Source organism: Gracilinanus agilis, chromosome 2 (assembly GCF_016433145.1).
Source record: "Gracilinanus agilis isolate LMUSP501 chromosome 2, AgileGrace, whole genome shotgun sequence".
NCBI classification, from domain to species: domain Eukaryota; kingdom Metazoa; phylum Chordata; class Mammalia; order Didelphimorphia; family Didelphidae; genus Gracilinanus; species Gracilinanus agilis.
In genome coordinates this window covers 62972441-62986357 of record NC_058131.1, presented here as the reverse complement: position 1 = coordinate 62986357, position 13917 = coordinate 62972441, and the positions used below count along the sequence as shown (strand labels likewise).

The 13917-nt window shown below is 40.3% G+C and overlaps 2 protein-coding genes across 2 annotated transcripts in view; one reads left to right on the top strand and one right to left on the bottom strand.

Annotated features, from left to right (window-relative positions):
* KCTD19 (potassium channel tetramerization domain containing 19) overlaps window positions 1–575 on the bottom strand; it is a 41373-nt gene extending 40798 nt beyond the window's left edge. The window contains exons 1-2 of the mRNA XM_044659425.1: window positions 498–575; window positions 22–72 (exon numbers count right to left, since the gene is read on the bottom strand). Coding sequence (XP_044515360.1) covers window positions 22–72; window positions 498–575 — 129 coding nt within the window. The remainder of the gene's footprint in view (window positions 1–21; window positions 73–497) is intronic.
* A 474-nt stretch (window positions 576–1049) lies between these two features.
* LRRC36 (leucine rich repeat containing 36) overlaps window positions 1050–13917 on the top strand; it is a 68499-nt gene continuing 55631 nt past the window's right edge. The window contains exons 1-4 of the mRNA XM_044660588.1: window positions 1050–1119; window positions 3128–3255; window positions 10859–11051; window positions 11850–11949. Of these exons, the coding sequence (XP_044516523.1) occupies window positions 1050–1119; window positions 3128–3255; window positions 10859–11051; window positions 11850–11949 (491 nt within the window). The remainder of the gene's footprint in view (window positions 1120–3127; window positions 3256–10858; window positions 11052–11849; window positions 11950–13917) is intronic.

The window sequence follows — 13917 nt, the reverse complement described above, 5'->3', positions numbered from 1 at the left end:
CACCCAGGGCAGGCTCCATACCATGGTCACAGCGGCCTCTGGCTCGCGGCTGACTGAGAATAGAGTAACCGCCTGAGGGAGAGAAACGGGGGAGGGGCGGGCCAAAAGGGGGCGGAGCTAGAGGAAAGTGGCAGGTGAAGGACTGGGAGGGCTGGAGAGGTGATAGGTGGGGAAGGGCGGGAGGCTTCGAGGAGAGCAGCACGTGCAGGCCTGGGAGGATGCACGAGGCGACAGGGGGGAAGGGCAGGAGATTAGAGAGGTGCAGGCCAAGGAAGGGTGAGAAGTCATGGGATGGGGTGTGAGGTTAAAAGGGAGCAGCACGTGCAGACCTGGGAGAATGCAGGAGGCATCTGATAGGGTTATAGGGGAGCAGCACGTGCAGGCCTGGGTGGGTGCACGAGGTAATGGGGGTTGGGTTAAAGGGAGCTGCACATGCAGGCCTGGGAAAGCACATGATAGGCAGAAGAGTGGGAGGTTATTAGAGGGCACGTGCAGGCCTGGTGGGGGGGTGAGAGGTGATGGATGGGGGTGGGGTTAGAGAAGAGCAGCACATGTAGGCCTGCAAGGTTGCACATGGTGATGGGGGGAAGGGTGAGAGGTTAAAGGAGAGCAGAGAGCGCTGATCTCTACAGGGGACTATGGGGTTAGAGGGGGATGTTGGGAAAGGAGGGAGGGGAGGACCCAGTGCGCAGGCCTAGCTCAAGCCCAAGAGGGGAAAGAGGATGAGGACTCTGGTGGTCCAGGACAAAGGCATTGGGTTAAGGGGCTGCTGGAGGGCCATAGTTTGCTGGAAAGGAGGCAAGGCCCCTGGGGGACCAGAGAACCAGAGACGAGGGATAGGGGCTGGAGGGAAGCTGGGGGGTGGCGCATGGTTCTCAGGGTGCCCCATGGAGGGGCGCGAGACCATGGGCCCGACGTCATGGAAGGGGCAGGGGGCGCGGGCGGCTGGGTGTGGGTGGGCGGGGTTCGCGGAGCTCTCTGGTTTCCCGGCATTCCCCGAGGCTGTCCCCTCACTTCGACAGCTAGGCTCGGGGCCTGGCGGGGCTGGGATGGCAGAGCAGTGGGATCTGAACGAGGAAGGGCTCCGCCGCATGGGGGCGCTGACCCAGGAGGAGCCGGGTACGGCCGGGAAGGCGGGGCCGGCTGGGGGGCGCAGGTGGAGAAACGGTGACGCCCATGGGGGTCAGGGTTCCCATGGGGACACGGGCGCACAGGGTGGGGGGCAGGAGAGGCGCTGAACAGAGAAGCTGCCCCTGGGGGGGTCTCGTAGGGCCAGGGATATGCGGGGGTGGGACTGGTTGAGCGCCCTTCACCACTCACGACCCACTGCCCCACCACCTCCAGAGGACATTTGGGTTTGAAGCTTCAGACTTGGTCCTTTCTACTCAAGAAGGGATAGGTTAGGAGGAGCTGCATGTAGAGAAGTCGCTCCCTCAGTTCCATAGATCATCGGCGACTTTCTTGGGCACTGAGCCCGCCATTTGGGCTGATGTGTAGGTTAAAACGTTGACTAGTCGGGCTGGCTATCTGGTATTAAGCTTCTCTTCTGATTTTCTCTTCTGTCAGCCTGGGGATTGTTGACTACAATGCCTCTCTTGGGTGGAGTGAAAGGCTTGGAAAATAGAAAGTTATCAATAACCAGTGACATGCCTTCCTTGTTCTTCCTGGATTTTCCCGCTATATTACATAAATGTCTGCTTTAGAAATGCATTGGATGAGAGAGATGAAGCTCAAAAAATTGAAGAAGCCTGCACAGATTATAAGTATTAGAGCAGATGATTCAAATCCAGGTCTTCTTGATGTCTGACACTTTACAGTTTAGGAATCCTGAACCCCATCTCCCCCTCACCCCATTATAAACTAGGAACAAGTATCTTGCTTTTTTTCAGAAAGATAACATTATTGGTTTGATCTCGTACTAAAATGCTGTATGCTTTTTAGAAAATTGGAGTCAAAATTTTGTAGTTGTTTCAAGAATGTTTAAAAAATTTGATTTTTTAAAAAAACCATAATCTTCTATCTGTGTATTGGTCCCAAGGCAGAAGAGCAGGTGAGGGCTGGGCAATGGGGATTAAGTGACTTGCTTAGGATCACACAGCTAGGAAGTATCTGAGAGCATGTTTGAATCCATTACCTCCCATTCCCAGGCCTGGCTTTCAATCCTCTGATCTGCTTAACTGCCCCTAACATTCTTGATGCAGTTGGAGAGGCTGCACTTGGAGAGCCTCATGAAACCAAGGTTGGCATCATGGTTCAAACTGTTTTCAAATAGGCATTGGGTTTGATGGACTTCTCTCAATTAGATTTTCATTGGATCATATGGTATAAGAGGGAAAGGATCTTAGAGACAATTTATTTTGATCCCTTCATTTTGCAGATGGAGAAAATGAAGCCCAAGAGAGAAAATAATTTGCTAAAAGTTATATAGTAAGCAAAAAAGCTGGAATTCAAACCCTTTGACCCTTTCCATTATAGCAGCATTTCTCAAACTTTTTGGTCTTGGGGACTCCTCTCTGTTTTTAAAAACTATTGGTGATCTCAAAGAGCTTTTGTTTTATGAGGATTATCTATATTAGAAATTAAAATTGATATGGTTTAAAAATGTTTAGTTTAAAAAAGCAATAACACCTTAAAGGATAAACTTTTTTGAAAAATAGCTTTTTCAAAACAGAAAAATGAGAAGAGTGACATTGTTTTGCATATTTTTGCAAGTGTCTTTAATGTGTGACTTAATTGAAAACAGCTTGATTCTCACATCTGTTTCTACATTCAATATGTTGATTTTTGTTGTTTTGGTTAAAGTATATGAAGAAAATCTGGTCTCACAGATAAGTAGTTAGAAAGAGGAGGAATCTTTAAATAGGTAAATGTTATCTTAGTATTATTATGAAACAAGATTTGACCTCTCAGATCCACTGGGTATTATCTCAGGGACTTCCAGGAGTCTTCAGACAACTCAGAGAACTGTTGCATTACCTCAAGCTCCCTTCCCTGAGACTTTCAGGGAATACTTAAAACCATTTCAAGGAGCTGAGGGGAGGATGAAGGTCTATTTTCACTAACTCTGTTATTCATCTAAAGACTTAGTGAGAAAGAACATAATACATTGCTAATGATCTCTTTTCAGAATTGGTGGAGTCTCTTTCATTGCAGGGATCCTATGTAGGAAAAATTCATTCCATTGGTGAGACCTTCAAAAATTTTAAAAATCTCCGATCCTTAGATCTATCAAGAAATTTAATCTCTAGTTTACAGGTAAGTTCCATATGTTAAAAAGAACTATAGACCAAGCTGTAGAAGAACTGGTTATAAGAATTAGGAACATTTAGCTTTGAAAAAGAAGGAAGGAAAGATATAAGCATTTATAGAGTACCTACTATGTGCCACAGGTACTGTACTAACTAGGGGACTTATTTAAAATATTATTTCATATGGTCCTTACTGCAAGGTAGGTGCTATTATCCACGGTTTACACTTGAAAGAAACTGAGGCAAACAGGTTAAGTGATTTGCCTCGGGTCACACAGCTAGTCTGCTTTGAGCTCAGGTCATTCAGTCTCTAGACTCAACACTCTCTTCTATACCTAGCTTCTTCAGAAGGCAGAAAGGATTTTGGGAGAGACATGATGGTTGACTTCAAATATTTAAAGGCCTGGCATGTGGAAGAAGGTTTAGGCTTATTCTGCCTAGTGCCAGAGGACAGAATTAGGAGCCTTAGTGGAAGGTTTCAGAAAGGCAGATTTGAGTTCATTATAGGAAGGAGCTCGTTAATAATCAGAGGTGTCCAAAAGTAGAATGAAGGGCTTCATAAGGCTGTGGGTTCCTCATCATTGTAGGTATTCAAATGGAAGATGGTTAATCACTGAAGATGTTGAAGAAAAGAGGTTTGAAATCAGACTCCTAAGGTCCTGTATAAGTATGAGAATCTGATTCTGTGATATTCTGTGGCCAGTGAGGTAAACATAGCAAATATTGCACATCAGTTTTTTTAGAAGTGTTTTTGAGAGGAAATGAGGAATATCAAATGTCTGCTAAAAGAAGATAAGACCTTTCCATTTATGCCTTCTAGACCAAATTAAATAGTTGAGAGCTATTCCATCTTAAATTCACTGGCATTTTACTTTTAATACTGTTTCAATCCTGCTTAGGAGAAAATTTATATTGAGGCCTAAAGGTTCCTCCCAAAAGATGAATTTCTAGGAGTATTTGAAAGAGGAAGAAGTGATGGGCTGGAAGGCAGGGAAACTTTTCCAGACCTGGCAGTATAGAAAAAAGTCTGGGCATGAAAGCAGAAAGGAGCAGGCCTGGGCAGAGAAAAGGCAGTGCGGATTAGCTGACAAGGGTTCACAGCATTTGTGTTCTTTTCCCTTGTGTCCCAAATGCCATACAAAAGGTGGCATTCTTCCCACATATTTCCATTGCAAAAGTCTTCTCTCTGAAATACTCTTCCAGATATTCTCCAGATACTGAAGGATTCAGATTGCCTTCTTAGCTTGATATTTCATGGGATACCTGCTTAACTGGATGAACTATAATCTAGATTTAAAGGTCTAAATGATTTCCAGTCTGCATCCTTAGTACATGTCCCTGTTAATCACTAATATAAAGCCTAGAGAAGATCCAGATAACTTACTGGATTAATTTTCTAGCCTTCTATTGGTTCCTGTCCAAGGAAATCTTCCCTGAATATATTCTGGAAAGAAAGACTTAGTTTCCTAGCAGGAATCTGTTTGGTCCATTGGTTTTAGAAAACTCGGGTTAGGGTTTCTCCTACATTTTATCATGGAGTTAGCTGGCTGAATTTGAACTCTATGGGTGTTCTCCTCTCAGGTAAAATAAATGGAAAAATAAACATTACTCTTGTTTGCTTTGCAATCAGTGATACTTACTTAATATGATTGCTCTGTATATATTCATCTCTCCAGTACCAAGAAGCACTTTACTTAATTGCCTTAGGGAAACAAAATGACTTGTGATAATTGCTAATGCATCTTTAAGGAATGCTTGGACCATGAAGAGAATTAGGAAGGTAGAAGGAGGATGGAAACTATTCACTTGACATTCACATCGAAAGGAATGAAAAGTTACCTGAGATTGAGCATCAAACTTAACTCTAATGCTTGCATTACCCATAGGTATTGATAACACTCAACAGTTGTAATTTCTGGCTGATTCATAATAAACAATGGCAAATTGTTTTACTATTTTCTTCTTTTTTCTATTTTAAAGATATTCTTAGTGAAACCTCCTTGAGATCAGACACTATCTTGTTTGCTTGTATTTATAATAAGCACTTAATAAATGTTTTTTCATTTATTTAAAAATATTCTTTTTTTGGATGGAAAAGGGATAGGAGGAGAAATTTAGGCTATGTAAATACAAAAGACATGAATAAAATTTTAAATAGGAGGCTCTGTGTGTGTCTTGACTTCTCCACTAAAAAATGGAGCAGTAATTGGAATCCAGAAGTGTAGATGGGACTAAAACAGGGTAAAAAGTGTGCTGAAGGCACTTAACTTTTCTTCCATAAAGCAGGATTGGGATGGGAACACAGAGATTGGACATGATGGAAAGAGAAACTGACATTCACCATTAGCAAGCAGGCACCCCAGTTTGAATGTCAAATTTTATAAATTGTTTTCATTTTCTTGGAAAAACATACTTTGCAGATGAATTATTTATACTTAAAACCTCATAAGATTCTACTTGTAGCTTTTGAAGTAGGAAATAGTGTGGGAGAAAAGAGGAAGATGAGATGAATAAGGAAAGTGATGAGGATGATTTAGAATGGAGAAAGCCAGAGATTGGATTTGGGAAGAAAGTTGGAAAGACTTGAAAAGTTAAAAGCTAAAGGAGGATTCAATTTAGAGGGGAAAAAAGATGGAAAGGTTTGATTCTAAAGGATAAGAAAGGTTAGAGGAAAAAGATTCAAGGAGGAGAAGAAAAAAGAGCAAAAGAATGGGCAGGACCTGAGGGAGAGAAATGAGCTGAAGGAGGAGGAGAAGGAAAAAGGAGAAAGTAGTAAGAAAAATTAAAAGACAGGAAAAGATAAGAGGTTAGTGGGAGTAGCTAAAGGAAGTTTTAGTAAGTAAAGGAAGGCTGTCAAAGTGTTAAGGTTTGCTAAAGAGATGATGAGAGTAATAACTCAGGAGTTATAATCACTCAAATCAGAGGCTCTTACTTGTAGTAACTAAGGAGGGGAGAGGGAATTTTGCAGTCATTTGCATCAAGTGCCCAGAGTTTGTAATTTTTGTCACAATTATACTATTTACTGTACTACAAGTATAGGCAGGGCTCCTGCCTAGAAGGAACACAGTTGGATTTTGAAGAATGCTTCTTCATATTCCAGGTTATCAAGCAGAGTAAAATGTTCCCTTTAAAATGTAAGAAGAAAAATAAGCGAGTTTCCAGTGTGAAGACCAAGAAAGACCTGAAAAACCAAAGAGAAGCCTGAATTGTGCCAGGTGGAAGAAGAATGAAACATTGATCCAAAGAGGAAGAAAGGAAGGAGAACCATTGAGCACTTGGAGCTAAGATAAAATTGAAACTGTTTTTGAAGAAGAGAAGATGGCTACTCTGAAGAGGGAGCATCTTTATGTCTTCCAAGGAATGATACAGTAGGTCTACAAGGGCTCTCTGGTGGAAGCTATCCACCAAAAATCAGAAGAAAAGAGGGTTGTAATGGAGGTTGCTGATTTCCTTTCTAGACCACACTTTAGACTTCCTCGATCATGCCTCAGCTCTTCATCCTCATACTTCATGCTAGACTGGGAAATTACCCATTGCAAGTATCCACCACTGCTGATTGGACGTCTCTTCCTGGAACCTCCATATAAGGAGGGCACCTAAGCTAACCTTATCTTCATTCCTCCGAAGGCTGCACTCTAGACTTTCTATACTAATTTTGCTCAATCCTCTCTGCTTCACCCTTTCAGCTTCCTTTTTAAAAAAATTTTTAAACATGTCTACTTTGGTTGAAATGTTAAGCTTCTTGAGGGCAGGAATTGTCTTTCTACAATTTGTAGCACTATACTATGTGGTCCCACAGTAAATACCTAAGGAAAGCTTGTTGCTTAATTGAATGGAAGCTATTTGTCTACCTGATAGCAGTAACAGAAGAATTTTTTGTCTTTTTTTTCTAAGTAGATGATTATTACCAACTTCTGATGATTCACATAGTACAAATGATTCTGCCAGAAGGAATTTAGAAAGTATTGCCAAAGATTATGAAGGCTTAGGCAAGAAATTGAAGACCTTAGGGGCATAAATAAGGGTGTTTTCATCACTGTTACCCATCAAAGACAAGAGCAAGAAGAGAAAAACAGATTTGGGAAATGAAGAGCCATTTAAGTAGATGGTATCTAAGAAGAAAATTTGGATTTCTTTGCCATAGCTCGCAATTTAAAAATGATAGGCTTCTCTCCACAGATGGAGTGAGCTAGTAGCACTGCATTTGCCTGGAGTCTTTATGTATTCAAAAAGCCTCAAACCTGAAAAGGAAAGTTGAGGCAAGAAACAATCTCGGTAGAGTCAATGAGCTAGAAACCATAAATAGCTCTAATGTAGAAGAATAGATAGTAGAAATTCCAGAAGTTCACAGGAGACAAAAATCCAAGAAAAGAGCAAGTAAGAAGAACCTATGACCTCAGATGTCTGTACGTAAGTGTTCAAGGTACAGCTAACAGGCAAGAACTAGAAATCAGTCAACAAATATTAAGCACTTGTTTTGTGCCAGATACTGGGATACAAAGGCAAAAATGAAATGTTTTCTCTTCTCTTAAATTTCTGTTTTACTGAGGGAAAACACCATGTATACCTATACTTAGAGAAGATAATTTTAAGGCATGTGGAGGGGGAGGCACTAATAGTTGGGAGGATTAACCAAGAAAAACTTCAGATAAAAAACTAGGAGCTGGCATTTGAGCTGAACTCTGAAGGAAAGCAGGGAGTTAAGGAGACAGAAAAAGGAAGTGTGTTCTAGGCCTGGGAAATAGTCACCTATGAAAAGGCTGATAATTGATGACTAAGAAAAGACAAAAATGCTCAATTCTCACTTTGCTTTTGTTTTCTCTGCCAATGAAGATGATTTTTGCCTTGGAGAAAACAGAACAAATATGGCTAGTAGGAAGTTGATAGCTAAGATTAATAAGGAGATAGGAAAAGACCACCCAGAAATATATTTCTGGTATTAGATAGGCAGAGATGATCGTGAAAGCATTGCCAATGACCTTTAAAATTTTTTAGAGAATGAGAGTAATATTGCAGGTTTGAAGAAGGGCAAATATGTCATAGTTATTAAAAAGGGAAAGAATGAAAGCTGTAAACAATAGATCAGGGAGCTTTGACTTAGAAAGCTTGACTTTGTCAAGAATGAGGGTCAGGTCAGACTAACTTTATATCTTTTTTTGACAGGATTTCTGAACTGGTAGATGAGGTGAACAACTGTAGATGTAGTTCTTTGAGATCAAGGGTTCTTAATTGAGGAACACAGACCTCTAGGTATCCATAGAGAGATTTTTAGGAGTCTGAACTTTAGGAGGTGATGGAAAAAATTATGTCCTTGTTTCTCTAACTTCTAACTACAATTTAGCATTTCCTTTGATTAAGATAAGAAAACCCATTTTTCTGAGAAATTCATTGGCTTTCTTTAATTACCAAAGGGTTTTCAGGACACCAGAAAATGTAGGAATCCCTGATCTAGATTTAGCAAAGCATTCAATAAGGTATTTTATTTTATTATGGCAAAGATGTAGACCAAGCAATTAGAAGGATTCAGAACAAGTTCAGTGAGGGGATCCAAAAGGTTGTTACCATCATTAACGCCACTCTAGAAGAGGGCTCTCTAGTGAGATACCTCAGTGATCTGTGCTGCTTAATAGTTTGGTCAATGATTTAGATAAAGGCAGAGAAGGGGCAACTAGATGGCACAATGGATAGAGCACTGGACCTAGAGTTAGGACAATCAAAATTCATATACAGCCTGAGATACTTTCTAGCTCTGTGACCTTGGGCAAGTCACTTCACTCTATTTGCCTCAGTTTCCTCTTCTGTACAACAAGCTAGAGAAGGAAATAGCAGACCATTCTAGGATCTTGGCCAAGAAAATCCCAAATGGGATTGGGAACAGTTGGATACCACTGAGACAACTCAACAACAGAGAAGGTATACTTATCTAGTATTCAGATAACACAAAACTAGACTACATGTTGGATGTCAGATTCAAAAACATCTTCTTCACAATTTAGACCAAACAAAATTAAATGTAATAGAAATTCAATATAAAACTTTGCACATGACTTCAAAAAATCAACTTCCCAAGTTTGTGAAGTAAAGTATCTCCATCCTACAGCACCCCAACGGTGGGACATAGGTATCACAGAGTAACGTGTCATATCTGACAGCCTGATGCTGGTGTTTCCTCAAATCCCCTGGTGTCAGTATGAGTGTCAACATGCCAGAGCCAGTGTAAGGTTGCCATGGAAGGGCAGATGGCATGACATTTGAAAGCCATTGACCAAAGAAAGGAAGGTGGAGCTAATAGGGTTTGGAAAGCAAGGATAGAAAGTACAGTTTCTCTCTGAGCTTTCAAATCTGTCACAGGGCTGGTATTTCCTCTATGTGCTGCAAACATTGGCAGCATGGCATTAGCCAGCCAAATGAAGAATCAGATCTAGAAAGGGTTTCACTCTCTAACTTTCACTCTCTTCTCTCTCTCTTCTCTCTCTCTTCTCTCTCTCTCTCTCTCTCTCTCTCTCTCTCTCTCTCTCTCTCTCTCTCCCCTGCCCAATAAATGCTTACAAATCTGGTGATGAGCTTCCAGATCAATTTTTATTTGTAACACAAATATATGGTTTACTTGGAAAATACAGGTTTACTTGGAAAATCTCTAATGGTTTGAGTGGAGGGCATGCTCAGTGCTCAAATGTAGTTATCTAGCTGAGAGAATGATGAGACCACATAAACAATCTAGGACATGCACTAAGAGGGGCCAAATGGGAGCTCTCTTGCCCTTTGTTCTAGTCAAGGCATGTCTGCAGTATTGTGCTCAGTTCTAGATGCCACATTTTAGGAAAAACACTGAGAAGGAAGCATCTAGAAGATGCCACCAGAAGGTGAAATTTTGCAAGCTTGTGCCACATGAAGAAGCTGCTGCTGAAAGACCTGGGAATGTTTAATGTGTTAAAGACTTTAGGAGATACCTGGTAGCTGTATTTAGGCACCAGAAAGCTTGCTGTGGAGAAAGAGCATGAAACTCGTTCTGTTTTATTATAACAATGAGTGGAAGTTTAAAAAAATTAAGTGTAATCTAAGGAGAAGCTGCCTAACAATGACAGCTATGCAAAAGTGGGAATGGATTGCTGTATGAGAGAGGGGCTCCTCTTCAGTCTAAGACTGGATGATCAATTGTTGAGTATGTTGGGGTGGAAATTCCTATCCCATTGTGTATTGGACTAGATGGCCATGGACATCCATTCCAACTCTGAAATTCTGTAATTGTGACTTAACACTGAGAAGGACCTTTGAGACCACTTAGCTCTAACTCCTTATTTTAGAGAGGAAGAAACTGAGACCTAGAGGAATGCCCATGGGGACTCAGGGAGAAGAGATTTGAAACCAGATCCTTTGACTTCAAATCTAGTACTCTTGCCACAATCTCAAATCCATAGTAAGGTTTAGCTCCTTCTGAAATGCTCCTTCTGCTTCATCATACAATTGAGTGACCTTTTTCTAAGGCTAGGATCAGTTGACTCTCGCATATATCAGGTGGTGCTGAGTAGAAAGTGTATTTTCCTGTCTTTATCTGTGGGACTTGTAGTTTCTTCCAAAAGGCATCTTTTAACAGTTTTTTTCCTTAATAGGGTATCGAGTACTTATCTTCACTCCAAGATCTGAATTTATATTACAACAACATTCCTTCATTAGCAGAGGTGTCCCGCCTGCAGGCTTTGCCTTGCCTAAAAATGCTAGATTTGAGACTCAATCCTGTTGTCAGGAAAGATTCAGACTATAGACTCTTTGCTGTACATATGCTACAAAATCTGGAGAAACTGGGTGAGAGACTCCCCCTCCCACACGCTATCTTTTCAAAGACTTTGATACACAGCAAGGTTTACTGTTATCTTGTTGCCTCCTACCATCTCAGAAATTGGCCCAGGGTATAAAACTGTCAGGGTGGTATTAATATTTATATATATCTTTCATTTCGGCAGTATGATATTGAGTCTTTTTAGTATTTTCACTGATAATCTTACATCTTAAACTTACTCCATTTCAATCCTCTCTGATTTTATTTGATTATTTTAGCAAAACAAAAACAAAAGAAAAAATTTTTTTAATTCTTCCAAGCTGATGCATAATAGGGACATGAAACTCTTGGAGGTCAATATTAAGAAACAAACACTTCACTCCCAATACTGTAAATTCCTGTGCTTTTATTGATGATTATAGTTACCTTACCTTCTAGTGGGAAAGGAATTTTTGAATCAGCAACATAGACAAAATAGAGCCAGTTCTTTCCAAATAGGGGTCATTTAATTTCAACCATTTGGCTCTTTGGACCTTTAGTCATCAACACATGTCTTAACTGAGGACAGAATACTTTAGTTATTTACTGTCCAACTTTATTTTCCTTTGGTGTGGCTGTACCTATGTAGCAATAGTTGCTATGATATTTCAGCATTTCTAAGAGTTTCTCCTACTCCCAGTGACAGCATAATAGCATTGTTCTGTCACCTGTCTTTGCCCACAGCACAAAAGGACATGAAATATGTTTCTGGATTTCAGTTTGGGAATTTGGTTTGATGTCATAGGAAGCAATTAGCATGCTCAGACCATCTTTTTTGTCTTTAGATGATCGTTCAGTTAGAGAAAGTGAGCGGAAAGCGGCCAAGCTTAATTTCAGTCAGTTGGGCAGCAATGAAAATTTCCTCTTTGATGTGGAAAATAAGAGGTAAGAAATTTTCTCGTTTTGCTTGGTTCTTGATTGTGCCATAGTGAAAGGTAAGCTTTCAATAAGAGATCTTTACTTCCCAAAAGACAACACAGGCTATTAGAATCCTAAAGAATCTTGGCATAAATAGCCAGAGAATTATCTTATACAAGCATCTGGCCCCATCCATGTATGTATTCCTGGCTTCTTGAACAATTGTGTCCCACATGGTACGTGCTGTAGTGGAAAGAATGATGGAGATCTAGGTTTGAATTTTTTTTTTTTAAACCCTTAACTTCGGTGTATTGTCTCATAGGTGGAAGAGTGGTAAGGGTGGGCAATGGGGGTCAAGTGACTTGCCCAGGGTCACACAGCTGGGAAGTGTCTGAGGCCGGATTTGAACCTAGGATCTCCCGTCTCTAGGCCTGACTCTCAATCCACTGAGCTACCCAGCTGCCCCCACTAGGTTTGAATTTAGTTTCTGGAACTTACTTGGTAAGTGACCTCAGGGAAGTCACTTAACTTCTCAGCCCCTCAGTTTTATCATCTATAAAAATGGAGATAATACTTGCATTTAACCAGTAGACAAATGATCAAATGTATTTCCTCTGTATAGTGAAAGAGTAGGTTTGGAAGGTTGTGTATACAGCTGTGAGGGAAAAACGGGAACCGTAATTATGTCATGACATTTTGGTGGACTAGAAATGTAGAAATACTTCATTAGTGTGGTGGAAAATAAGAAATAAAATAGAACTTTGTAAGGACAAGGTAAAATGAATAGTCTCATCTCAACACTGTCAATCACTACATTTAATATTGTAAAACTGTTTTTTCTTTTTTATGAGAAAATTACTGGTATAACAACAAAAGATAGCAATAAAAGGGGGGAAAATTGCCCTGCCTCATAGAGTTGTAGATAAAAACATTTTGTAAGTAAGCTATTATTCTTCCTAGACCTGGAGAGGAGGGAGTACCTTAAAACATGCTAAGGTCCTTGAACATAGTGGCCAGACTTCTCTTTCTTCTTGGTTATGATCTTTATATTTACTAACTGAGTTGAGTCAGGCAGGAATATAAGTAGACTAGTTGGTCAGGAAGGAATACAAGTAGATTTTTCTAATTAGTGTTTGATGTTAAAGAAAAAAATCAGGGAAGCAAATAATGAGCAGACTTACCACTGTTCTGTCTTAGAACCAATACCCAAGTAGCCAAATAGTGAATGGTCCAGCCACTCTTCCATTTTTAGTTAGTGATTATATATAGAAATAGGTCTTATGCATTTTGTGCCCCAACATTTGAAGCCTGAGAACTCAACTTTAGAGCAACTTTAAAAAAATTTAGGAAACAGTTGGTATTTGTAAGGTTAAGATTCAAAATATGATTTTCTTTTCTCTTAGGTGTTTCTTTGGTAATAGGATATGCTGCTTCCAAGCAAACAGTGGTTCTTTGTCCACATCTAGATGATCTAGAGGCGGCTAGGCTTCCCGTAGGAGTAATTAAAGAAATAGAATTAGCTTGCTAGGTCAGATTCCTCTCTCACTCTTTCTCTCTCTCACCCCTTCCCTCCCTCTCTCCCTCTCTTTCTCACTCCCTCCCTTCCCATATACATATATGTTTGTCAAGGTGAAACCCTGTGCTATCTTTTTCCAACACAAAGGGAATTTTTGCATTCATTTTACTGGTTTTCTGAACCCTTCTTCCTTCACCCCTTGATTATTAAGTGAAATAAAATTTACATTTAATAATTTCTTAGTAACTATCTACTAATCTGCTACCTTCTGCTAACTGATATAGATTGCCATATGAGAGAGCTTAGGTTTTTACAATTTAAGCTTCCCATAATATAACTTAAAAAATACATTTAACCAAAATTTAGTAACATTTTTTTTAACATTTATTAATATTCATTTTTAACATGGTTACATGATTCATGCTCCACCTTTCCCCTTCAACCCCCCCCTCCACACCCCCCCCCCACCCTTGGCCGAT